The sequence below is a fragment of the Channa argus genome, chromosome 22 (genome assembly GCF_033026475.1).
Source record: "Channa argus isolate prfri chromosome 22, Channa argus male v1.0, whole genome shotgun sequence".
NCBI lineage: Eukaryota > Metazoa > Chordata > Actinopteri > Anabantiformes > Channidae > Channa > Channa argus.
This window is the reverse complement of record NC_090218.1, coordinates 11,114,044-11,141,694: the sequence shown is the minus strand read 5'-3', so window position 1 is coordinate 11,141,694 and position 27,651 is coordinate 11,114,044. Positions and strand designations below refer to the sequence as shown.

At 40.1% G+C, this 27,651-nt stretch overlaps 1 protein-coding gene and 1 long non-coding RNA gene across 2 annotated transcripts in view; one reads left to right on the top strand and one right to left on the bottom strand.

Annotated features, from left to right (window-relative positions):
* LOC137107847 (polypeptide N-acetylgalactosaminyltransferase 10-like) overlaps positions 1 to 27,651 on the top strand; it is a 75,800-nt gene that overhangs the window by 45,052 nt on the left and 3,097 nt on the right. The window contains exons 5-10 of the mRNA XM_067491905.1: positions 6,805 to 6,990; positions 8,411 to 8,594; positions 16,151 to 16,268; positions 20,869 to 20,976; positions 26,816 to 27,037; positions 27,334 to 27,450. Coding sequence (XP_067348006.1) covers positions 6,805 to 6,990; positions 8,411 to 8,594; positions 16,151 to 16,268; positions 20,869 to 20,976; positions 26,816 to 27,037; positions 27,334 to 27,450 — 935 coding nt within the window. The remainder of the gene's footprint in view (positions 1 to 6,804; positions 6,991 to 8,410; positions 8,595 to 16,150; positions 16,269 to 20,868; positions 20,977 to 26,815; positions 27,038 to 27,333; positions 27,451 to 27,651) is intronic.
* LOC137107848 (uncharacterized) lies at positions 9,618 to 11,861 on the bottom strand. The gene is made up of 3 exons (XR_010912090.1): positions 11,752 to 11,861; positions 11,620 to 11,672; positions 9,618 to 10,370 (listed from the first exon to the last, which is right to left on the bottom strand). It is a non-coding gene; the product is annotated as an uncharacterized lncRNA (long non-coding RNA).

Here is a 27,651-nt window from a genome sequence, read left to right as displayed (position 1 = left end):
CAGCTGTCTGACAAAACAAAAAAATATATAATATTGACAAATTTAGCTCGCTACTATCTGGAGCAGGTGCCTATTGCTGATAGCAACTGATAATGGCTATTGAATGGTGAAATTAATGAAAGTTCACCATCGAGCATAAAGCAAAAGAGGAGGAAATGTAAAGACATTAAAGGGCTTTAGCTTAGGGTGTAAATGTACATTAATGCTTTTAAAATTCCCTCTTACTTCCCTATATTTACATATTTCTCTGCTTCTAGCTGAAAAACTCATGACATCACCCAAAGGAGATTTTCATCATTAGGAGTTTAGATTTTGTCATTTGAGGGATTTCTGGAAAGGCAGGTTGACTATGATTACAAACTTCATAGTATGAGTAACAAGATGATCTGAACGGAAGGTTCCTCCAAGTAAAGTCATCTGGAGACTTTTTTCAGCTAGAAGTGGAGAGATATTTTGATAAGGAGAAGTTAAAGGGAAGTTTCATGGCATTAATGTACATGTACTACCCAAACTAGAAACAAGGTAAGGTCAAAATCCGTGAAGTCGTCTTTTAGCGATGATGAAATGGGGACAGAGACCTTGAAAAACAGCACATAGTTAAATGAACGAAGATGCCCTGATAGAGGTATTAGTGTTTTGCTGAGAAGCTGTAGCTTCTCTCTGTGTGCTGTATATATGTGTGACAGTGCTCAAAGACAGAGACATGAAATTGTCCGTCCTGTCCTCCTCCTTATCAAAAATGCTGCTTTCATTTTATTTTACAACGCGATGGCAAAGTGCACATCTGTAATGCATCTCTTATCATTGCCTCAGTAGCTATTTAAGATGTGCGTATTTTAAGTGAAGGGGAGGAGGACGGGGTGCGTGCGCTTTTAAAATCCCCTAGACACTGGATTATATCATCACAGAATCTCCCTCGGCATCCCTTTCCTTTTTTAATGGTGGTTGCAGAAAAGCAGCTTCAAATGTTCGCAGCCTGGCACTCTGCAAAAAGTGAGGCTGCGTGACGGAGTTCACATGAGCAGCCGAAATATTTTGGAGGAATAAATTAGCGGCTTGGCTCTTTGGTGCTGCGCCAAGACTTCTGGGAAGTAATCCAACACCTTGGAAAGATGAGATTTGGATGTCATATTGGATCCAATGTAATTTGAGGTTAATTGAATTGAAAATCCTCCCCCTGCCTCACTGAAGAAAGGAGAACAAAATCAAGACTGAGAAATTAAACTCCAAACTGCATGTTGGGAGCAAAATATCTTTTTTTTTTTTTTTTTACCTTATCGTTTTTTGCGGTGATGTGCAGCCGGGTTTCTAACCAAAGCTAAACTGCCAACACGTAAACAGGATATTACCATAATTGAATACTTCACTGTGTCTTCTTTGCTTAGTTTTAGTGTTTTTGGTCGGATTCTAATTATTGTCTGAGAAGACGTAGTACGCTCCTGCAGCAGAAACAGATGGAGGGCAGCAAATGTGCGGCTGTTTGCTAAATGGGGTCTGTGGAAGTGACCCAGGCGTTGATGATGTCTGAGCCCTCATCATGTCCTAGACTTCACATTCTAATAATGACTAATGTGTTAGCTGACGTAAGCCCGCTCTCATTAGCGTGATTTATAGCCTTGGCGATTTTCAGTCAACCAGAGGAGCCGTTATTCCAATTTATTCAGGTCAAATTAACCATTCATAATTAAAACGTGGTAACCTTTCCCGCCCCCTTCTCCTTCACTGACTGTGTTGTACATACAATGCAAATGTTCATTGTTTAATCTCAGTGCTTGTCATTAAGGAGGTTATGGAAGAATCACCCCACACAGGGGAAAAGTTTAGCCTGAATCACTCACCCAATAGTTATTAGTCAATGGGCTGATTTATTGGTGTTTTAGGAAGGTGAAGACTCCAACGTTCCTGTAAGGGTGACACAGACCCTCTGGTGTCTTTGCTCCAAAGTTAGAACCCTGCAGCATTTACTATTGTTGTTTTGAGTCGATTTATAAAAATTAGAATCATAATGAGACACATATTTTATAGACAGCTTACCTATCTGTGACTTGGATAATTGGGAACAGGGGATTTCAGTTGATATTATAAAGCCAAAAAAAAAAAAAGTTTAGCACACTTTTATTATCTTTTGTTGGTATTATTCTATAAAATGTTTGTTAAAGGATCACAAAACACACGATAAATAAAAAAAGATTTCACAGGGGGCCGAACGCCCCAATGGTAAGAGCATCGGGTTGGGTTCAATTTTTTTTTTTCCCCCACAGTTTCAGTTTTAATAAATGATCAATCAGATTTTGGCAGTACCTTTTCCACATCCCCCAGGCTAATTTGAGCCAATCCAGGCATGTGGCACCCGAAATAGCCCCTTTGGGATTGACCAGCAGAGGCCTGTGTGACAGAGTGATAGACAGCACTTCTCACTGTGGTCTTGATTAGTGCTCTGTAATAATTTGATTTGCTAATGTCTGCTCAGATCTGGCCTTATTCAGACACTCCAGTCTAGAACAGTATGTCCCTGAATTTGATGATGGAGTTTGATGCTGTTGGACATGAGGAGACAATCTGTCATTTACTCAGCCTTATTAAAAAATAAGTCACATGAGAGAGAAAGGAAACCAGGGTGAATGGAGAGACTGAGCGGACAGAAAGACAGATGGGACGACCCGCTTGCTCCAGGTTTGTTGGTTTTGGCTGGTTGTCCCGTCTTTAGAATCTTAGCTGTCTGTTTGGATCAAGACAAGAATCAACTGCTGCCAAAAGGCATTAAATAAGAGATGAAAGATGATGGGTACGGAACAAAGGAAGAGAAATGAAAAAATGCGGAGCACAGATAAAGAGACTGTCATTGTAGCCAAAGCAGTTTATCCTGTGAAGGTTTGAAAGTAGTAGCCTGCTGCCTTTTCTCTGATATTCAGAATCCAATTAGCAGATGTGTTGGAAGGTGTTCCTCAATGACAGGGCCCCATTTGGCTTGTCTGCTTGTAATCTGCAAATAACGGATCCATCTTTCCATTTTTTACAATCTTATGTGATGTTTACAGACAGATACAGAGAAAAGACAAAACTTCTAAAGCCCTTATCATAAAATTGTATCATACGTTTGATACAGCGTCAAGGCCACCATTGCCTTCACAAGTGGAAATAAATGTGTGCACTCATTTTGGTATTTTGGTCAAGAAGACTGATTGAACAGCCGCAGTCAGCAAATAATTGCATGAAAGCATGACTGTTGTATGGTTTGGATGTGGATGGGTTTATGCATCACATCACCTCCAGACTCTCACGCATAAACATTTAAAACCACTTTATCCTGGATTGAAGAATTAGTATGCTGCTATTTATTTATTTTTATTTTTAGTTATTTTTACTATAAAAGTTAAAGTATAACCAATACAATATTACATTAAATGGCCACTTAGATGGTGCTTTACAATGTTTCTTCTCGTTCACCCATTCACACACACTTACACACTTTTTTTAACCATTCTTTTAAAGACTGTAAGAATTTTGTCTCGAGCTATTTTTTTATTCATTAAAAGGAACCAACCCAAGCTAAGTTGTGTCTAAACACAAGCTGCAGTAGTAGTAGTAGTAGTAGTTGTAGTAGTATATTTGACGCTTATTGGAAGCCATGCAATGAAAGAAACTAATGGCAGCATGATTTACAGCAGCGCTTTAAATGGGCAAATTGCTCTACAGACCGAGGCAAACAAAGATAGTTCACACTGTAACATCGCTGCACAGCCACACACACGAAACTGAGTTACAACACATCCAGCAGAGGGATACAACTTGATTTTAATCCTATCGTTATCAGTGACAGAAGTCACAATCTCCCAGTCACACTTTCATTCATATCATGTTAATATTGTCTCATCAGTATTTGGATCAACTAGCTTATAAAATAAGGCATGTTTATTCATGTCATACAGCTGTTGTCTCAGTGTGATCGATTTCAATGTGGGCGTCAGATTAAAATCAACAAATACCTGATAGGAACTTAGAAAAGTACTTTTTCCCCCCCAAAAAATAGCAGTAAACATCCATCCTTCCATCCATTGTCCACAGTATTTGAATTAAGATCGAAGAATTTTGTAACACAACCGGGCAATTTGATGATGTGTTAACCTAAGCATTCTACAGCAGCAGGTCTCTATAAAGTCTCAGTTTGCAGGAATTAGGAAGATTAGTCTACTGTGACTCTAATGCATTAATGAAGGTGGACAACTCAAAAACTACCAAGTAGCCTTTTTGGGGTCCTCTGGGCTGGGGGCTTGCAGTATGACATGTACTGAACGCGAAGTGCAATAATTGCAAGAGCAGACATCACCAGCAGTCAAGTTGATTTGAGCGTTAGTGCTTAGCAGCAAGTGTATACAGTTACGAAAAGCCCCAAAGGACAAGCTTGTCAATCAATCACAGTTCAAACAAGCTTGGCTTTGTCACATTATCACAAGTTAAGGTTGTCATTCTTTTATTTATACAGTATAATTTGCATTACAAAAAAAGGTGAGTTACATGGGAGATGATGAGAGCTTTAGTCCTGTCAGTTATCCAGAAATGCAGCGTGAGGTTTGAGAGCTAGAAAATAAACTCATCGTTCACATTTGGTATGTTTGGGCATATAACATGGCATCCAACACAACTGCATTTAGATATTTGTTGACCACTGACTGTGGTGTGGTGTAATTGAAATGAAGTGGCAGTAGCTTGATGTGATGATGTGGAAAATTGATATTGTAAGTATAAATATCAGTGCTCAAAACTGTGACGTTTGGACTCATTTTGGGAAGCAGTTTACACGAGTGACTGGGATTCCAAGAGAGAGAAGACATGAATCAGCAGTGGGTTTTTTTTTTTAACTGTCTGGCATAGACACGCATTCAATCTTAACTTTTTTTTTCATCTACATCTGTTGTGTGTGTGCGTACCCAAGGTGGGTAGCATTTTGTCTGGAACTGTTCCTGGCCTGCCGGTTGGTGCCATATGGCATTTCATCAAGACGTCCTCAAATCAAGATTGTATTAAATGCAAATGAATTCCAGCAAGATGTCGATTATTGGAAGAGAAAAAGTGGGAATGATAGATGTTAATAGACAGATGCCTTTATACATATTTAAGGCTGACAGATTTTTCTAGATAAGGAGCAAACAACATGTTAGTTTGCATAAACTAGAAGCTGGTTTGTTGAGATAAACCACTGATGGCATTGATTTTCTAGTCGGGCGCCATTAAACCAACGCAGAAAAAGATATAATTAAAGCCTCTTTTACATAAGGAAGATTCACTGCACCAGTAAGACAACTTATCGTTGTGTTTAAAGGGAAGCATACAAGCATCAGGGGACACAATGTTGACTCTCCTTTAAGACTCAAGCCACCTTGAGTGTGTAGGTGTGATGGCATTTTATTACAAGCTATAGGTTTTTTTTTTCCCATGTACATTGAAGAGAAACTGCATTTGCAAGTAAAGTTGTCATGCAACTTTTGTACAGCAAGTTAATGGTTCCAGCTAAATTCAGTTTCGCTGGAGCAACATGTTCTAGGAGTCAGACAGAGACGCTAACTTCTTACTTCTACAGTCTCTCTTCTCCCCCTGTTTTTTATTTCTTCACATATGTTGTCATTCTTAGTCACACGTGTTTTTGCTTTAATCAATACAGCAACCCGTTCTCGGCCAATAAAAACGTGAAATGGTAGATGGTCATGAAAGAGAAGAGGCCCGTTGATTTGAAAAACATGCAGTGCTGTGGTTTTGCTGACCTTCTCCCAAACTGTACGTTTTTAAATATTGATATTAAATATTGTTAGTCATAATTTTCACATTGTTTAGGGTATAAAACCAGCTTGACCAGGGGTGATGATTTGTGTCATGATGTTCCAGCTTGGACAAAAAAGTGGAAGCAGACGGACAGTGAAGGAAACATGGCCGGTTTGTTTTGATAGACCTGTCAGAACTGACTTGACATTTGAGCAGGAGGCTCCATTTAGCTCAGAGCTGATCTTTGTCTAAGGCAGATCCAAGGAAATGTTGAAGAAAAATGTGAATGTATAGATCTGTCTTTAATTGTTTGCTTTCTTTGATTCATCTCCCAGTATATTCAGTATATTTGCAGTTTTTCTGTACAGCAAACGAGCCTCATTGTTCCTATCTTCTCTGTTCAGATTTGATGTGCGGTTGCAGCTTGTGTAAGACAATCGAACAAATCATTAGATAAAGCAGTATCTGTAATTTCCTTGAAATGGCATTTTAAATTTTGTCTGGTGAAATGTTAATCACCACCTCAGTCTTACGACAAACCTTTTTTTTTTTTTTTTTTTTTTTTTTTGAAGAAAGCTTTATGAGCGCACGTTAGGAGAAGCTGATTTAATTCCCTTTTCATTCCTCACTGCTGGCTTCTTTCTCTTGAGGGTAAAATTCTGACTAATGACTGCAGTAAAGGTACTAAAATAAAAAATGTAAAAAAAATCGGCGAGTGCAGAAAAGCAAGTGAAAATAAAAAGTATCATCCCAGTATGGATAATGTGTCATGATGTTTAGGCCCAAAGGGAAACATTATAGTACAGAGCATGTGGCAACGACAGATGCCATGTTTGATGGTGGCAGATAATGGTTCACTTTTCTTTGATCTTTTTTTTTTTTTTCTTCTTTTATAAGTGAGATTTTGCCATTTGCCAGCAACTTCAAGAAACCTTCCTCTTTCATATTAGTAGCACTTTTACATCATGTACCGGGATTTGAATCGGTTGTGTTCCTCATGTGATGCCGATACCAGATTATATTATTCTGTTGTCTCTTTTTCTGCAGAGCATCTCAAATTGACACTAGAGGAGTACATGGTGCGGTTGCCAAAAGTTCGGATTCTGAGGACTAAGAAGAGAGAGGGGCTGATCAGGACTCGCCTGTTAGGGGCCGCTGCTGCTAAAGGGGAAGTCATCACCTTCCTGGACTCTCACTGTGAGGCCAACGTCAACTGGCTGCCACCACTACTGGGTGAGGAACACTCGTAACCTGTCGGGACTACACACCTAAAGTCAACCTTCTCCCCTGGTTCAGACACTATCCCTGAACTAAACCCTTATAAACATGTGACGAGCCACCAAATTTACACCGGAAAGAAAATCTGATGCTCACAAAAAAGAACATCTCAAATCATGTCTTAATCTTCTAACAGAAAGTTGCATTGACCACTATGAGAAAGTAGAAATCCGGACACGCGGGTTGGGATACTAGACAGTGTATCTAGGTTTATAACCATAAAAGGGTTTGTTCTTTATTTAGCCCAGAAGGATGCAACACATGATGGCTTGATGAACCAAGAATGGTGCCTGTCAAGGCATAGACACCTGTCTGTCCCAATAATGTCTTGTGAGAGTGGGTCCTTTCTTGGGTTTTGAGTACAAGTAGAAGGGGTATTTTTAGAGATATGTCATACTTTGGTGTTTTTCTCCGTGCCGATATGTATTAAATTTGGATGGTTCATCACTCTGAGTCCTTTCATCGATTCTTCAAAGATGCAATAACGCTCAAATAAGGAAGAGGAACATTTTCTACGACACCGCATACAACTTAAGACCATTTCGCCAGGTCATCTGCTATTGTTAAGTTGTTGTACATACTGTCACTTCTCATTTAATTCAGCCGAATACTGTGAACAAAGGAGCTCTTCGGCTTTTTGTCAGAAGTCGTCACAGTTTGTAGTGCATGTGAGGAATGTGTCCACATATGCCTTCCAAATACTAGTATGAATAGAACCACGTATGCGTCAGTCTGTCAGTCACTTGGCTTATCCACTAATACGCATTGTACAGGGGATGGTAATAACATGATTCAGTTAGCAGTCAGTCCTCATGCCACGCTACCCCCATTATCTTATCCGTTATCCTTCACTATAAATCAATTCATCTCTGCCACGGCTGACAGTTACTGGAACCAGTTCATCTAAATTTGGGTAACGAGGCTTTTTAGCTCCATGGGTGGAGCGGCTTAGGAATAAGAGATGGGCTACAGCTGCAGCTGAGAAACCTATCAATCAAATAATAAATAAAACCCCCAGTTTCAGCCGCAATGCCATCATCAATCTGCCTGCATCTGCTGTTTTGTAATTTGGGATAATTGGTGTTTAAGTTGCGCTATTAGCAGGTAAATGTCACTAAACTGAAAATCATTGTGTCGCTAGTGGAGACCTTTACACAGATTAACGCCAGTGATTTCGAAATCCCAGGATGACATTGATAAATCTGAAGGGTCACTTGATTAATAAGATAGTAGAAGAAACATTTCTTCTGCACAGAAATGCTCTTCGGTTGACAGTGGAAGATCTAAAGTAAAAAGGGTTTGGAAATACTTTTTTACATGGTCTGTTCATGAGGAACTGTCTATTAACCCCTCTGCCTCCTTCTGTGTCTCTCAGACCGAATTGCACAGAACAGAAAGACCATTGTGTGCCCGATGATAGATGTGATCGACCACGACAACTTCGGCTATGAGACGCAGGCAGGGGACGCCATGCGAGGGGCGTTTGACTGGGAAATGTACTACAAACGAATCCCCATCCCTTCCGAGCTGCAGAAGGACGACCCGAGTGAGCCCTTCGAGTGAGTGCAGTTATTCTTGACACATTTGACCATTGTTGGCGAACTGTATGCTGCTATGAGTGCTTAAGTCGGCCCAACTGGTTCGAATTCTGGAGAATTCAGTCCAGTGTTCTTTCGGATAAGACACCTTATAACCCTGATTATTTACTGCTCTTTGTCAGCATTGCCATGCTTCCACATTTACATACTGGTGCTGCACAGGGCAGTCAGTTGTGGCTAATAGTCCCTATGACAAATGCTAAATCTGGACCTTTTGTCCACAGTAGGCTGAAGAATCTCACATTAAATATCCAGCTTTGTGTTTTGTGTTTTCCAAGCTGGATAAATGCCAAAATACTGGACATGTTTCTTTTTAAACTGTTGCCATTTACTTACAGTAAGGCCAAGACCGCTCCAAGACGTCTCCAGCTTTCCTAGTGGCTGCAAATTTCTGATTGAGCAAACATTTTTTTTGTTATTGCATTATACTAGAACCGTGAAACCGCAGATAATCTCAGTGCAGTAGCGCAGGAATGACTTGGTTTTATGTGTTAATTAGAATTGATGCATAAAAGCAAGAGTGTTTTTTTTTGTTTGTTTGTTTTCATAGGAATATGCTTTTAGCTTTGTTCAGCTTAGGTTTTATTTCATGAATTAGATTTTACTTTATTTTAGTTTCAGTAATTTTAGTTGAGGATTAATGAAATCGAGAACAAGCGTGGTGTGAAAGTATCCACTGATCAGGAAGCCTCAACATTTCAACACTACACCTTATTAAAATAGAGACTAGAATAAAATCAGACTGGCAGATCTTATTGTAAAAGGCAGCCGTGAAATATTTGAACCAAATGTGCTCAAGGCTTGAACACGGGCATCAACAATTTTTTTTTTTTTTTTTTTTTTTTTTCATTTTCAATGAAATTAATACAATTTCAGATGAAGCTTTGAATTCTCTGAAAGCTTATGTGTCACATAGCCTGGTTGGCCTATTATTTCAGTTTATTATTATTTCAGTTTATGAATAAAAATTTCAAAGCCATTATGTTTTCATTTTAGTTATACAAGATGTAATAAAATTCCCCCTTCTTGTTCCTGAGATATTGCATCGTCAAGAATGTGACAAACATAAAGTCCACATGGAGGTTTTAGCCAGGTTGATCCTTCAAGTTGTTCCTGAGACGTCACGTTAATGAGAATGAGAAGTACATATCAACAACTGGAAAACATAGCTGTCATTGGTGGAGACACTCATACAAGTACAACTCAGTATTGTTTTGTTGTACGTTTTTGTGTTGAAGAATTATGTAGACTGGAGGATAGTTAGCTGTCAGGTTTAAATTAGTGATTTCAAAAACATTTAAATAGGACAAATACTACACTTTTAGTAAAGGTCCCAATATAAGTAGCTTAAGCACAGTATGTTTAAATTGTCCAATGGACAATTGTAGTGGCATTTGTTTCTATTACTGAAAATTGTTTTCCAATTACAGAAAATGACACATGCGTCATTTATCGACTAAAATGCCAAACATATGCTGGTTCCAGATTCTTTGTGTCTTTATAATCCTTGTAATTCTTTTTAACATTTAGGCAAAAAAAAAAAGCTAAACTGAGAGACAGACGTAGGTGTTTGTAAGGTCAAATATTTCTTGTGATGCCAGACACAGCAATTTTGAGCCTCGAGGGATTAGTCAGACAGCATATCTCTGTATTTGGAAGCCAAAGACTATTTGGGTATCCTGAAAAATACTGTAGGTATCATCAGGCCAGGCGTCTGTGGTGCAGGGAGATAAGAGACTGAAAAAGAAGAAATGAGCAGCAGAACAATCAGAATCAATCCTCATTTTGTGAATTAGTCTGCTCTTCTTGCCCAATGAAATGACCTTCATCAGTGCAAATCCAATTTGCGTCGCAAAGATTTTCATTTTCATTCTGACTGACATTGTCAGCGCGAAGAATGAGGCACGGTGGGAAGGCAAAATCCATCTTGGAGGTGCGTGTGTGGGAATATGATTTTATCCCTGTTCTCATGCCTCTGTCATTGTCTCTTTTGTCAATGCCATCACTTCTCCCTTCTCTTTATTTCTGCCTCTGTCATCCCTCCTTCAGGCATCAATGTGTCATTTAGCGAGGAGCGCAGGCCCTAACTCACTCCTCCTCTCTGTTCAAGGTCAGTAGTCTAAAGTGGATAGTATCAACTTGGGCATTTCTAATTAAATCTAACTTGTGAATTGGAGTATTTAAGGACCACTGAAATATATAGTACCTGATCTTTGAAAGTTGAAAGAACAAGCGAAGAAAACTGCAATGTAACCATACAATTAGTTGATGCTGCAGACAGATTTCAGCTGTACACAAAAGGAGAATAGAAATATGTTTACTACCTTTTTATGCATATACAATTTGATCTAAATATACGATAAATATTTAATTTAAGATTTCATGACCATTTTTAATACCTGAGCTACGCATACGAAGAAATGACAAACCCACTATTTTCTTAGTATTCTTCTTTAATCTTTGTCTTTTTCTTTTTTTGAATCTGTCGAGGTCAGTTCGCCCAATGCTGGTCAATAATAATTCAGTGCTGCACAGAAATCAGCAGTAGTACTGTTCAAGTGCAATTTCCCGCCGTGTTAACAATGTGATTTCCCTCTTTGAAAAAAATAAATGCAACATCAAAATGCGGAAAAGGTAATTGCGGCCACTCAGAGCCACACAGTTCTATCTTTACTTTGTAAAACTCCAAGAATATAAATGTTCCACAAACATAGCTTGATATGTTTGTGTCCAAGCGGACTTTGTACCTCGGTGTGTTTGAACAGTAATAAGAACTCTGCATGGAGCCTTGATATTAACAACGAGCACAATGTGTGTCTGTGTTTGTGACACTGTTCAGCTCAACAGTAATCGCATTTTAGTAGTGACTGAAAACATGACTCTACAGCCAACATAAATTTTTGATTTGCGTGAGAGAAAGTAACTATCCCTACCAGCAGGTGCTCGTTCTTGAGAAGGTGAAAGCAGATACAAAGCATTTGCTTACCTTTCCCACACCACTCTAGCTGTGTCGCCAGTGTATCCCACACAGCCATGTCACTATGAAGATGTTAGATGAAAGCTAAGAGCAGATATTCATGTGTGACCTTTGGACTTGTTGTTTGCTCGCTTTTCTTACCTCAGCAAATCCGAGTGGACTCGTTTTCAACCAGTGCCGCACCTGATTTAACCTACTACCTTTGTTAAAAAGCCTCTGACGGGGGTCTGACTGAACACCCACACCATCGGCCTTGTGTATCATGGTGCTAGCATGGCAATGATTAACAGTGGTGATGAGTGAAAACATTAACCTAAACACCGGGTGCATCAGAAAAAGTTCTAATTCTACAGCTGTCCTCTTAGTAACTGTCGATATGTTTCAGTTTGGACCAAGGACTGCGAGGACAGACTCGGAGACAGACATTGCCATCACAGGAGTCACGCTGCCAGTCTGTCTGAACGAGTCCTAAAATGCTGTTGATCTAAGCAATATGCTGCTCACATCGTACTCGTTATTGATTGTTTTACTGTTCTGCCAACACGGTACCTTGTTGCTTTTATTAAAATTTATGTAACACACTATAGATTTTCCTGCCTATTGTTTTAAATGCCTTTCAGTAAAACCAAACAGCTGCTCAACAAAGTAGTTGCTAAGCAACAGAGGAGCAGTCAGTTTAGTGGTGACTTTGGGTCAGCACATTACCATTTTAAACAAAGTGTTGTGCAGGTACAGGTGTGTTTGTCACGTTTACAATAGTGAACATTGTTTGACAGAATGGAGACCGAAATGTTACTGTTTTGTTGTAGTCTGATTCAGCTTCAGTAAGTTATTCACACACAGTTTATAAAAAAAAAAAAAAAGAAATATCTAAAAATGGTCACAAAGTTAAGACAGACTAAGTCTCTGTATGACGGCTGAGCCTGGTATAGTTACAACTACTGCATGAATGTAGTCGAATTTATCTGCTAGTGATCAAATGCAATTCAATACAATGACAACAAAGAGCGAACAGTAGCTGAACATTGCTCTGGTTGTTATCCTGCTAAAGTAAACTTGAGCGTGTTGTTATTAAAGCATCCTAGCGTTCATTAGCTTCATCCGGGTTGGGACATATCGCCTGTGCTAAAGCATGTGTCTCATGCCACACAAGTGCACAGAGGCGAAGTGTGTTTGTGTTTTTCTCCCTCCGGCGAACAAGAGCGAACAGTCTCCACCCCACAAATCAGCGCCCACACAGTGTCTCTGCTCTCTTTGCTAAGCTCACACACTCCAGTGGCCGTGCAGCAGTTGGCAATCACTACTCTTTGTGCAGTCAAACACACAGCATGTCTCCGTCCTCCCTGCAGCCACTGTTGTTTATCCTTTGTCTGCTGATGAAAGTCTCTTCTCTGTTCTCTGTATTTCATTCAGAACTACTCCAGGAAGTCTGTGTGTTGGCTTTGTCTTATCTTAATTTTTCCTCCACCAGCATACACTGTCACCCAGTCAAGCGTGTCGAGTCAGTCAGTGTAAAAAGTATATTTAAAGGGTTGGGGGGCAACATTTGTGCTTGTGCCTGGGTCTCCGCTCGATCAGACCAGTTCAGTGGAGCAACAATCGCAGTTTGCTACAGTTTTAAAATCCGCCATTTATTAGAAATGATCACAAATTTATTAGAAAGAATTACAAATGCATACAGTCACTTTCATAAAACCACTTTATTCATCCTGATGCAAAGTTGTTGTGTAAACAAGCTCGGACGAATTAGTAATGTTGGTTTGCAATTTCCTGTTTTTAATGAACTGTGATCACTCGTGATCTTTAATGTCTTTAATGACACGCCCATTAAACATACAACGTGATGGTGGGAAAAGCAATGGCAACACTAAATAAACGAGAATACAGGTGTGGTTTGGAACAACTTTGACTATTGACATGAAAGACCAGGACTGTTTGATTAGACATGTTGTGTTTGTTTATTTGTGAATTCGCTAATGATCAGATCCTACTTCGTTACCAATTTATGCAGAAAGCAGGAAATTGTTAACGGTGCCATTTTTCTATTTTCTTTAATGTTGACGATTGTTGAAAATACATTTTATGATTATGATTTATTTACCTAAGGTATTTAATTTTTAAGCCCTGTAATACTGAACATGCCAAAAACAGCTAATCAAATGACACTTTGTTGGACAAATGATCAGTTAACCCACATCACTGTGAAGATACTGTGAAAGGTATCTAACTGTAATTCCAGCCTGATCCAGACTGGAAACTCCTACTCCCTTTGTTATTTGTCTCCACTTTCTTTGCAGAGAATTTTTTTTTTCCCCCTGTAAGTTTGAATTCATACGTCAAACATTTATTACTCAAGTTAAACAACTCAATTCTTAAAAAATACATCTAAATAAATAACAATTCTTCATTGTACATGAAGTGAATGTAAGTATGAGAGGTCAAAACAAACACCTCTTAAAATTATGGTTTCCATGTGAGAGGAAGGAACTGGCAGGATGAAGCTTGTAATATTATATAGTCCAATACACAGAATTCTATGGATAAAAAAAAGTTTTTCTTTGCCTTCTTACTTCTCCTGTTTTCTATCAGTTGACATTGGCGTCTTGACATGAAGCGGCTCAGTACGTTGCATTCAGTTCCTCTCCAGAAGCAGCTCCCACTGCACTGAGCGGAGGACTATTATGCTGCTCGGCACTGCAGAGCTTGTCACACCAGTCAGAATTCACAATAGTTCAGTGGGTTAATTGGTTTTGCACTGTGCTGGGTGTCACTGGGTTGCACACATGCAGATGCACACAACAGTCAAATAACACAATTCTAAAGCAGAATGGAGCCTGAGTCATATCAGAGCCTGTGAATTGTCATATTTATTTAATCCTCCGTGGTTAAAAACACGTCCTTTTGATTTTAAAAGTATGGAGGATGTAATGGAGCAGTGCAACTGTACTTTGACTGTAAAATGTTGATATTATAGTCTGATATTTTAATTTGTTCATGGAGATTTCCAACTAAATAACATGCAACAAAAGCATAAACACATAATTTATCAGATCAATTACGCATTACACATTCTATCCGAGCAAATCACTGTTATTTTTAGAAAATACATGATGACATCATTCATGGGGATAATCAATACAATTCTGAGTTTAAAGGTTTTATTGAACCTGTTGTTTATAGTTTGATCCTTTTTGCTATAAAACTTCAGATGAATGACCATACTTTGAATCTGAGCTGTAGCTGAGTTGGTTAAGGCAGTGGTCCACGGACCACATGGTCAGTGGTTCAATCCCCAGCACTAGCTAAGTGTCTCTGGGCAAGTCACTGAACGTGTCACAGTGCCGGTCAAGCCCGGTAGAAATTGGGGAGGGTTGCGTCAGGAAGGGCATCTGGCGTAAGAACTGTGAAAAATCAACATGCGGACAATGATCCGCTGTGACGACATTGAACTCAGGGGACAAGCCGAAACGGAAAAAAACTTATTTACTCTCCACCATTTCCACTTTTGTCGCCACCCTAAAACATTTTCACTATTTGTTCACTATTTCTCCCCCCACAGGTAGAGTTGCTAAATTAAGTTCATTTTAAGTTTCCAGTAGAAACAAACCTCCATTCATTGAATTGTCCTCTATACCTATTTTGAGCAGCCTTGCACCTGGAACATTAACATTATGTCACCCTTGGAACTTAAAGCTGAGTACAAAATGAAATAATCTATAATCTATTCTGTCTTTAACATTGCATTTGCACTACTGGTGAAAAAAAAACTTTAACCAGTGACAGCTGTCCTACATTGTCAACGGAAACCCAACATCGACTCCACTGTGACAGACTGCAGACCAGAGCCAATCGGGAATGTCTGAATTTCAGCAGAAACTGAAGCTGAAACACTTTACTACCTGACAGGAATGAATTTAAATAAATATTTTTTTTAATATTTGTGTGGGAATACTGTTACTAAACGTGAGTTTTTGGGAAAGGCAGCCTTACACATTGCAACAGTTGGGAAACACAGTGTGTTCTGGATGCTGCAAATTTAAAAAAAAAAAAAAAAAAGAAAGAAAGAAAATTGGGATACTTTAGACCCCATTGATGGCCTTTTTTTATAAATCGTTTCACTTTTACTCTGTGAAATTTCTATTTTAAAGAAAACCATACAATTTATTCAACCAACCAGTGGACTTGGTCTGTACAACAGCCTTAGACTCTGTATTCTTAGACGTTCAGATCAGATAATGAAAACGGGGAAGAAACCTCAGGAAGAGGAGCAGAGGAGCGACTGAAAGGAAAGAGCAGTCTCATGAACAGCAGAGCAACAAACATTCCTTAATAATTCTTACAAACTTCTAAAGAAAAATCCCCAACATATTCAATTGTGATAGGACTGTGGCACAGGTGTTGCATTGATCATTGCATCTCACGGATTTACTGATGTCCCATGCTGCTGCATATCTAACAAAAGGCTGCAAAGTGATCGCACAAAAACCCACAATCTCTTATCTGTAGTTGTGCTTGACTGTGTGTCTTCTGCATCTTCCAGGTCACCAGTGATGGCAGGTGGACTGTTTGCTGTGGACAGGAAGTGGTTCTGGGAGCTGGGAGGATATGACACGGGTCTGGAGATCTGGGGAGGAGAACAGTACGAGATCTCCTTCAAGGTAAAAACAGTGAAACACACTGTGCTGCACTGCAGTGTGGTGTAGAACATAATCTATAGTGTCACTTTGTCCTGTATGTCAAGTTCAATGACTGTTGACTTCGAGTAAGTCCCAGGGGTGTTGTTGGTTTTCTGTTACAGAGGTCCCAACGGTTCAAACCTTTGAAGTATTTTATTAGAAAATATTACAAGGACTGAGACATGCACAGCATATTTTCCCATCTTAACCCCTTGTTATGCTTTTTTTTAATTTTTTTTTTTTACATGTATCCAAAAATATTTAGAAACTTTGAGATTGAAGTTCTGTTCTCCTCCTGCTTTGTCAGTTGGCCATTTTCCCTCATAGTGACGGGGGTTATTTTCCCTTACTAGACATTTTTGCTCCGATGATCATTTTCCAATTGACCCAAGTTAAAAATAGCCTGAGCTGGAAGGAGCTAAATTATAGCTTAGAAACCCAGCAATGCGAGGGCTGATATTCTGTAAATTGTCTTACAACTGTGTGCTGTTGTTGTCATTTTTCTATAAAGCCATATGAGACTTTCTTCCAGTACAGCAGCTGTTTTTGGGGAATATAGCAAACCTTGTCTCAGATGCTTGAACTGGGCTGATGCTGTTCATATTATACACAGATCAACCACCACTTTACCACTGTTGCTCTTAAAAATGTCATGGATGTCGAGGGTCAGCACGGGCAGTCTGAGCAGTCTACTCAGACCCATGTGCCTTTATTAGTAGAAATATAATCCATAACTTTGGTGCTACTGAAGCCTTTAATGACATAGATTTTAAAAGCTTTTTAGAGAAGAGTAATTATTTCTATTTGATATTGACCTTTTTTTCCCTTTATTAGTTATTTTCATGTGATAACAACTACTTAACGGACTGTGCAGAGTGTAACAGAGGGTAAAAAGTGAAAAAAAGCCATACAGTATCAGTGCTGGGGGGGCAGCGGTATAAACAGAGCAGTGGGTTTGATTCCAAGTCTTAACCCCTTCACAGATTCCAAAAAATGCCTTGAAACCCAGACACCCTCCTGACCAATGCTTAGACTCTTGACACCCCCCCCCTATCTACCCCTCAGTCCCTCTATCATCCAGATCATTCAATTCTGATCATGCACAATTCATGGGCTTGTGGGTTTAACATCTACAAAGGCATCTTGGGCAACTCTCCTGAAACACAACAGTGACAGCAGCTTTCCAGTGTAGTAGATGAATAATAGAACAGTTTTTGTTACAATTAGCATCAGAGAAATGGACCAGGACAAATGGAAATGATAATAAAATGACTTTACACACGATACACTATATCAGAAAAGTGTTTAATTTGGACACGCTGCAGTAATACATGGTGTTACTGTGACCTGCTAAAATGGACGGCTGTGCCCTATTGTATCATCATACTGTTCTATCACCTCAGACACAAACCGCACCTGTCAGCATCTGTAAGTGAAGAATACAGAGTGAAATGATGTTGTCATAATGAGTCATTTTGAGTGGTGAACAGAAGTGTAAGTGTTTTTCCATAGTGCCCATTTCTGTTAAACGGTAAAATAATTTATTTACTATAATCTATAGTTTTTGAAATGCCCAGCTCTTCCCAAAAGGCATAGATATTATCATTTAGTCTGCTCGTATTGCAATTTCATTTCACTGGATCTTTGTTCAAGTTTCCTTCCTTTTAGTTAACAGGCAGTTACTGATGTTGAGCTCAGATTGGATTTTCCTTTTAATAGGTGTCTCTTAAGTGTTTTATATGTGTATCCACAGGTCTTCAGCTAAATGGCTAAAAGACGTGCTGAGTAAATGAGACGTTCCTCATTATAGCTTCATCCCTTGTTTTAGTCATTTGAGCCAAACCGTCTCTTGCATCAGAGACTCTCCACATTAATCATACGCAGAATCACATATTAGATTACGCTTTTGTCTGGTGGCTCGGCATGAATTATTCTATAGTGTAGCCATACGTGCATGCAAATTGACCAGCATGTTAAAAAAAGCAATCTCCTGCTCTTCTCTGTTGCCTCTGTCACTGAGCTCTGGACAGACATCACTGCCCGTCACAATAATTGAATTCTGCATTGAACGAGTAAGGACTTTTGTCGTCTCACTCAATTAAGCACAAAGTCCACTGCTGAGTAGTTTGATTTGATTGGACATATGCTGCACTGTGATACTACTGTGGTTGTTCCGTGGAGTAGAATTTCCAGCACAGCGGTTGTTTATAAAGATCGAATGCCCAAATTAAATTTACTGTCGAAATTGTTTTACCTGCTGCTGCTGCTTCTGCTCACTTATACTCAATAAGAGCCAATGACTATACAGTGGTTTCAGAAAATATTCAGACTTACAATTTGGTTGTAGAGTTGATTTTGAATGGATGCAATTCAATGTTCACTGTGACAAAGTGAAAATTAAAAAAAAATTGTAATGATTGTAAATTTTAGTCAGACGTGTGGACACACTGAAGGATTTAGCCTTCGCACAGTGGTTATGTTTCACTCATGGATTAAAACAACAATCAAAAGGTCCTAAATTTCTTTTCTTGTCAGGATCGTCAAAGTGAATATTAATAAGATGTATTTATTGCACGCAAATAATTTCTCTTGTATGTCTCACTGGGGGCCTCAATTAAAGCCCTCTGCGATGTTCCTCTTCTAACAGGCTGTTTAAGCTGATGGCCATGTTCAACCGAATATTTCTGCCAATCCTGCAGCTTTCAAAGACAATGTTAAACTATTTTTCATAATTATTGCTAAAACAATTAACACTCTCCTGTTTCAAACATCCCATCAACATATGTCTTTGATTTACGTGTTTGTTCTCACTAACTCCCTCTCTTCACTCGCTCACTATGTCGCTCTACCGCTGCTCTCACTTTTACCGAGCTGGGTAGGAGGAGGCAATTAAATTGGTGCGTTTAAGGACAGCGACGGACAAATAATATGATGGTGTCTGTCTCTTTGCAATGGCTGGTTCTCATTTTTCCAGCAAAGAAGGGAGTGGAGTGGATGTTGGATTGGGCACAATATTTACAACAACAGTTTAAGTCACTAGATGTTACGTTCACGAGCTGCCGTGCTTGTACCAATGTAGACGAATCACTGAATGAGATAAAAATACTGTCCAGTGCCATGCTGCTGAGGTGGCATTTCTTATAGAAATGGTAAAGGTGAGTGATTAGACTTTCTGAAAGCACTGGAATCAAGCTCTTGATCCCTTGTGTAGTGAGCCACCTCTGTTGTTAAGCTCGAATGTTTCAGTGTGGGGATGAAGAGGATGGTAGGAATTGACACAGCAGGTCGGACCTTTCCTGCGGCAGAACGTGGAGGGAGTGGATTCAATCTGTCTTTGCCCTCCGACTTTCGTCGGGAGTTTGTCCAAGCTGGAGTGGTGCATCAAATTTGACAGGGAGTAATTGAATTGGAATAGCAGCCAGCTGATGTCCACTTTGGAGAATCAAGAGGGTGGAGGATGCAGGTATCAACCAACTGACTGAAAATGACCAAATACATTTTAGAGGAACAAAAACAAGGGTACACCAGCCTATGTCCTCCATCCCGCATGTCCTGGAGAAAGACACTGAACTCCAAAATTGTTAAGCACTTGGGGTTTCAAGACTCTAACTGAGAGATTTTAGTCGTGGCGAGAGTAGGAGTAAACTTTTGAGGTTTGGGAGGATGTGGAGGACGGTGTGCTGTGTGAGGTGTCAGAGGTCAAACAAAGTATGAATAACTCAGCGTGGCTGCGAACATTTGGTGCAGTCAGAAGAAGTCTCCTGCTTCACAGATTGATTTTTCTTTCAAATGATGTACAGTATTGGACACAGAACAGATCCTGCAACGTCAATTCAAAGCATTAAATTGGTAATTTGTTCAAATGATTGATCATCTTTAAAAAACATATATATATATATATATATTTGTTTCTTTAGGATTAATTAGCTGGTGCTGAACTGAACATAAACAGCAGTATGTTTCAGTTTTGGACTGTTCTGGGTCACTGGGAGATTGTCAGTGGGCTTTCTTATGGTTAATTCATTATTAATTTACTAAGAAATGAATCCACCTCATGACCTTTTGACTTCTCTGAAATGTGTAAAACACCAAATCTCTTTAAAAATTCAAACATTGTCTCTCTGCAGACTTGAAAGGTTCAGCTTTTCCTAAGTAGCATAACTAATCCAATTTCCGTCTTTGTCATTTAGCTGTGTGATTGACTTCTCTTACTCTCTTTGATGTAATTTTCTCCTCTGGTCTCTGTGCAATCTAGAAACACATACATTTGAGTAATTTGCTTTTAAACAGTTTTTGTAACATAATATTAATGTCTTTGGTCTCACTGCACAGTTTACTTGTATTAGTCACACTGTCTCCCTTCCCCCCTCCAGGTTTTATGATGCATTTTGTTTTTTTTATCTTCATCATGTCTTCCCACGCTTTGTCTTTCTCACATTGTATTGATATCATCTGCGGTTTGTTGACCTCGTCAGCTCATCTGATATTTGCACAGTCCAGTTACGCGAGCAGGTTTTTACCAACCCCCTGATATGATCTGCATCACTGCTGAATCTCTCTGCTTCTCTGTGTCTCCCTGTAGGTGTGGATGTGTGGTGGGCGGATGGAGGACATTCCTTGCTCCAGGGTAGGACATATCTACAGGAAGTACGTCCCCTACAAAGTTCCTGGTGGGGTCAGCCTGGCCAGGGTGAGCATATTAAAGTGTTTTAGCAACAAATCAGCCTAAAGTTTTCTGCCAAGTCGTCTTTATTTCCATTTCTGCTGCCTGATAATGTTTTAGTACAGAATGTATGTGTACAGGTTTGATGGTTTGGATGCCAGTGTCAGTTCCATGTGGCTTTTTGGGATTGGTCGCTGACCTATAGGGGCAACGGTGGCACTGGAAGGTAGAGCGGTCGTCCGGCAGCTGTTGGTTCGATCCCCGGCTCTTTCTGTCGTTGAGCAAGACACTGAAGCCCAACTTAGTTGCTGTCTGTGAATGTAGGCCACACCCCCACCGTGTGTGTGTGTGTGTGTGTGTGAATGTGAATGGGTGAATAAGAAGCACCAATAGGTAGAAAAGGGCTATACAGGTGCAGACCATTTACCATTTACCCGAACGCTTAACAACAAGGCCTGTCGATGGCCAAAACGCAGATTGGACCCTTCTCCAGGAAAAAGACATTGGAGATTTCAGATGTATGTTTTGCATTCGGGCTGGATGTAAACCAACACTTTTACTTTTCCAGTAAAAAGTTTCTCTTTTTTCCTCCACGTAAGCTGTAACATTTTGACACAGAATCAGAACTGTTTAGAAAATTTTCATTTGGCCTGTAGCTGAACGCTATTCATTATGCATGACTCAGCCCCAGCCTGACACTTGGCTTAGAGGAATATGTAATTAAACCTCTTGGCCTCTGTTTTTGTATTGTGTGTCTGACCATTAGCCCCTCAGTAAGGCTGCATTGAATGCTGATATCAAACAGGCAGCAGGTTTAACAACACTGAAATACTTTCTGCACCTCCGGCTGTGACGGATTCTGTTTAGTCCCCTGTGTTTTTGTCTGCAAAGTCGTTTTTAAAGAATGAAACGCATAAACAGGCATTTTTCATACAGCTGGTTTGATTAATTTGAGTGGATAACGGCTAAGGCTGTTTGTATTGCTAAGGAATAATACCAAAGGCTGTTTGGTATTAGTCCGGAACCACAGTCATGATAGCACTAAATATTGATTAAAAATACATCAATGGTTTTTTTTATATAATTTGTTTATTTAAGAGCTTTTTCTCCACCACAGAAGACGAGCTGAACACAGTGACAGTTTAGAATGCGTAAATATGAGGTGAATATGAGACAAAAGTTCAGAATTTCACCATTTATTTGCTGGTATTTACATCTACATATGTTAAACCATAGAACGTAGCATCTTTTGTATTAGTTCACCGTTGTTATAAGTGAGCAGATGTATTACAATAATATTACTACATAGTTGCATCTCACTTGTTTGCTGTAGCTGCTAAAACCCACAATTGTTGGCTTCGTCTGTTGATTTCTGTTGATTTCCTATTCCAGACTTTTACCGCAGCCTCCTTCAGTTGTTGTTTGTTTAGGTTGGGTAACTAGCTTGGCTACTCTAAAACCATGAGACCCCTCCACCTTCTTGCTATCATGACGTCCTTTGTCGAGTTCTATCATCAGTGGAGATCAGTGTTGTTCCAAAGCAGCCACGCAGCCCAAACCATGACACTAGCTCCACTGTGCTTCACAGATTTAGCATGTTCAGTATGGTTAGGATCAGGAGCAGATCCTTTCACTCCAGAGACGTTTGTTTTGGTCTCATCAATGTTTGCGGATCATTCTTATATTTTTTCTTTTCAAACAAATTCCAACCTGTCTTTGTGAGTCTCACTGCTGGTGAGGGGTTTCCTTTTGTGCCTCGACCTCTGTATTTCTGCCCTCAGCATGCTTTTCTCATCAGCTGTTGTTGTTGTCCTTTGCTGACCTGTTCCGTGTGTGTTTCTCAGTGCACCAGAGGATTCTTTCTTTTTCAGAGAATTGCTTTAGTTGGATAAATAAAAAAGGATAAATCCCCATGCAAACCAGTCTTCACAGATTGATAGTGATTTACAGTACAGTACACAGTTTGACCCATCACTCTCTGAGGACACACCTGGGTAAAAATTCACGGTCTGCAATAGTTTTGTTGTCTTTAAATTTGGTTACAAAAGAAGCTACATTCTGTATTGTCCAATGCATTAAGATGTAACCACAAAGAAATAAAGGGCAAAATTCTAAATTTTGGTGTTGAATTCTTGTTTTTAAATACAGATGAATTGTCCTTTCTACTTATGGGGGCAAATCTGTTGGCAGACAGCTTGGTCTGAGGTGTGGAGACGCTTCCTTTAAATCAGGAATTTCCCAAATGTGCCGAGTTGCAAAACCACTTGAAAGATGTTATAAAGAATGCCAACCAAAAGGAAAAGGGCAAGAGGCTTGACACTCAAACTAAAATGGTGTAAATGCAAGAAAAAAACCTTGTTTGGCAACTTGAATGGGAGGAGATAATATCTCTTTTTATTTAATTTAATCTTTCTGATTATAGACCGTTTAAGAGCAAACCAAGTTCATTATCCTGTATTTTCTAAGAATCCTTTACGTTGGCAAAACAGTGGTTTCCCTACACTATACAGAAGTACTAATTAAATGCAACCACAAAGGGGCACAAGCCAGTGTCGTCTTGTGCCAGTTCAAAGTCTGGATAAATGCAGAGGGCTATGTCAGGAAGGGCATCGGACGTAAAACACATGCAAACAGGTGGCATATGCAAGCAGGTTTTGTCAGGTGTGTTGTGTGATAAGAGTATCAGCGAGAATGAAAGGAAAGGTTTTCAAGACGGTGGTGAGACCAGCGACAGCAGACAGACGGCAATGAAAAAACTATGTAATGAAGTCCGTTGTTGGCCAAGGAGGATTCTGGTTGGGTAAGAAGTACGTTAATCTAAATGAAATGAACACACACACAAAATCCACTGAACAGCCAATATTATTCCATTATAACAAACACAAGGCACGAAAGGAAAATGCTACAAAATGATACAGAGTATGAAAGCAGGAAAGAGAAGCAGTGGGACTGTATCAGTGGGAAGGAAAGAGAAAGTGTGTGAGAGAGCGCAGAGAAAGGATTATGAGCCTGAGGCAGGAAACTCAAGGTTCCAACCAAGTCTCATATAAAGTTTTACTATTCAATCATTTAGAATCCATTTACACACAATCCCAACAATGATTTCCCACCAAATGATCTGCTTTTCAACTGCGTAGCTTGCAGCTAAAATTAAGCGGTTGGAGCAGCTAATGAATGGTGGATTTTGAAAATGTGGGGGGGTCTGCTAGGCAGCGAGGGTGCATGGCCCACCAGTGTTAAGGAAATGAGGAAATCAGTTGCTGGAGTTTGATTGGAAGTTTTCCTGGTGGCTCCCTTAGAGACTGTGTGTCAGGTGCCGTTTGCTTTTCAATGTCAGACTCGCTGCTTGTCGGCCATGTAATCGGACCATCAAGCTGTGCCAAAAACATTTGCACAAAGGACATTTGTACTCTAACTATTTTAACAAACAGCACAGGAGTGTGTGCCTTCAGCAGGTACAGATACTGACAACAAAGCTCTGTCACACACATCCATAGACATAGTGTGTGTGTGTGTGTGTGTGTGTGTGTGTACCCCGAGTCCAGTCACCATAGAGGGAGAAATGCTGAAATCCACTTCCCCTGGAGAGCACAAAGACTGTGTTTGGCTGATACTGTGTGTGTGTGTGTGTGTGTGTGTGTGTGGCTGCAGGGATTTTTCCACTACACCTGTACCTCCAAAGGCTGGAGGATTTGTATTTATTCTTTCCTGGGAGGCTTACTGAACCCGTATTCTCATTCATTTCACCATCCATACCTCCAAGACTGCTGCCATCTGTATTCTCAGACATGCGCTGGTACCGCAGAGGCTGTCAAGATCTGTGTTTCGTTTTTTGTACTCTTTTACACCTCGGAGGCTTCAGGTGGATGGATTTCCCATTCAGCTGTAAATCTTTCATGTTTGCAATTGTCTGAGCTTAAGGAACCTGCTGAAGAAACTGTCATTTCACTCCCAGTTTGTATCAGTCATCTGCTTCTTTTTTTGTATTTCCTCTCCGCTAGTGTTCTGTCTAAAATTAGACGCTTTCAGAATAGTTGCATGATGCAGCATATGGGTATTACTTTTTCATGCATGCCACACAATGCATAATTTATTGGGCTAAATGCAAACCAAAATGTGCATTACGGCTGATGCCAGTGTCCATAATCTAGTATTTAATTTTGTTATGGTTCATTGACAACACGTGACATGATGAGAGCATTTTGATTAAGATTAGTTAAACAGTTAAACAACAAAAGTCATAAAATTGCAGTTAAGATACCAAACCTATTGGACGTCTCACCGGAAATCTGCTCTGAAAAATTATCAGTGAACAAATCCGGACTAACACGATCTACAGTTACAGTAAGTACAGTAGGACATGCTGTATAAAACAAAGCGCTTTCTTGTTTCTGTCAAGATTCCAAAGATTGTGGGACGTCTGTGTGTTGAAAATCTGATGCTGTTACTTTTTACAGGTGTATAAATAAGAGAGAGAGTGGTGGAACGATGCAGGTACAAGGCACAGAGTTGATAAGGGTGGATGAGTTTAAACACCTAGGATCAACTGTTCAAAGTAATGGGGGGAGAGAAGTGAAGAGGACAGTGCAGGCAAGGTGGAGTGGGTGGAGAGGAGTGTCGGGAATTTTTATTTAGAGTGACTGGGACGAACAGGATTAGTAATGAGTATATATTGATATTAGAGGACGGCTTTGGAGACAAAGTGGGAGAAGCGCGACGTAGGTGGTGCAGTCATGTGCAGAGGAGGGACTCAGCGTATATCAGGAAAAGAATGTTAAGGACGGACAGGAAGAGAAGACGGAGACACAGAGGACCGAGTGAGATAGAACTGGAAAATCCGCTGTGGCGTCCTCTAAAAGGAGCAGCAAGATTTTCCATAGTCGAGAACATTTTATTTGGCACATTGTTTTCCTTAGGTTTGACCTTTTCGGGGGCCTGACAACAGACACGCAGGTGGCTCAGTGTTAAAATGAAACAACCTGCTTCATAACGTTTCCCTTTTGCTGCCAGGCTTTTATCATTGCTGTCAGTGATTCAGGTTCTGTCACAGTGAAGATTTGTTTTAAAGCCACTGTACAAGATTACAGCGTTCAAAGACAAAATACATACAAGAGGGGGGGAAAAAAGAGAGTGTTGTATCTGATTTTATTACCGAATGAAAGTTGCAGCTTAGTCCTGTACAATGGCGGCTTTGATCATTTCGTCACATCAGATCCAAACCTCAAGAACAGCAGGAAGCACAGTCGATGGCTCAGTGTGTCTTTAAGAGAAGACATACAGAAACAGAAATATCAGCTCCGCTTCATTTCTTGTCTAATAGACAGTAAAGAATTTCAACATTACCATCATTGCAGGCCTGAAGTCTAATATGTTGAAGGACCACCAGTTGGACATGTCCCCTCTCTGCTCATTAACACAGTGGAGAGAAATATGGCAGCGTTTGATCCGTGTGTTTCCTTTCGAAGTTGTTCAAGAGCAAAGCTGAACTAAAAATGATAATGCTCATGTTGCTCCTTAGTGTTGTGATGCCATCATTGGTTGGTGGGCCACAAATAATCTCAACAATTATGTTTATTGTAGGAGCAAAGGTAGAAGGGAATTTGGGTAAAATTAAGAGATAAACGGGTTCTATTAATTTTCCAGTTTCTGGAGGCTTTTGCTGTGTGGATGTAAAGCTCATTAAGACACATTTGTGATGTATGATATATAAATAACATTTACTTTTCTTCTGCACAATAAAAAAGGTTTCATTAATATCACATATTTACCCCATTTATGAGTTTTGCTCCTGGAAGAAAGATTTATTTTTCTCTGAAAGCTGCTGTTTGGCTAAATCCGTAATCAGAGGGTTTCGCTGTCCTTTCAGAATCTGAAGCGTGTGGCGGAGGTGTGGATGGACGAGTACGCAGAGTACATCTACCAGCGTCGGCCCGAGTACCGCCACCTTTCAGCGGGAGACGTAGCACAGCAAAAAGAGCTGAGGAACAGGCTCAGCTGCAAGAACTTCAAGTGGTTCATGAGCGAGGTGGCCTGGGACCTGCCCAAACATTACCCCCCAGTGGAGCCTCCCGCTGCTGCCTGGGGAGAGGTAGGCTTCTATAATCCAGTCTTCTGATAATGCTGTAGCCATCAGACTAATAGCAGTTTATTCTAACTTAACCCAAGAAGCTGTAACATTATTGTCACATCTGCCTGTCGGGCTCATCTGCTGTCTGGATATTTAGGCTGATTGCACTCAGAGGCCTGTGAATCTGAGTGTTATACAACTCTCATGTGTAATGTGAGATTCGTAGAAAGTTATGCAGAAAAACCTGCAGCCGTGTGAATCTTCCTCGTTGGCTAACAGCTGGACGCTGTGTCCCGTTACCTGTGTTTGTGTTGCAGATTCGTAATGTGGGCAGCAACATGTGTATGGAGAGTAAACACTTTGTGTCGGGGAGCCCCATCCGCCTGGAGAGCTGTGTGAAGGGACGTGGCGAGGTGAGCTGGGGCCACGGACAGGTGAGCGACAAATTTCCTCCCCTAATGTAGAAGTAATTTTTCAGTAACACCCGATTAGATGGACTTCAGTAGAAAGTAACGCAGCCCCACGGGAAATGTACTGTGGAGAGCTGTCGTGCAACTGACAACAACAACGTAACCTGACATTAGCATTTTCTACACTGTCCAGGTGCTGTGCTTCTTCATTGGGCCACTTGGGGG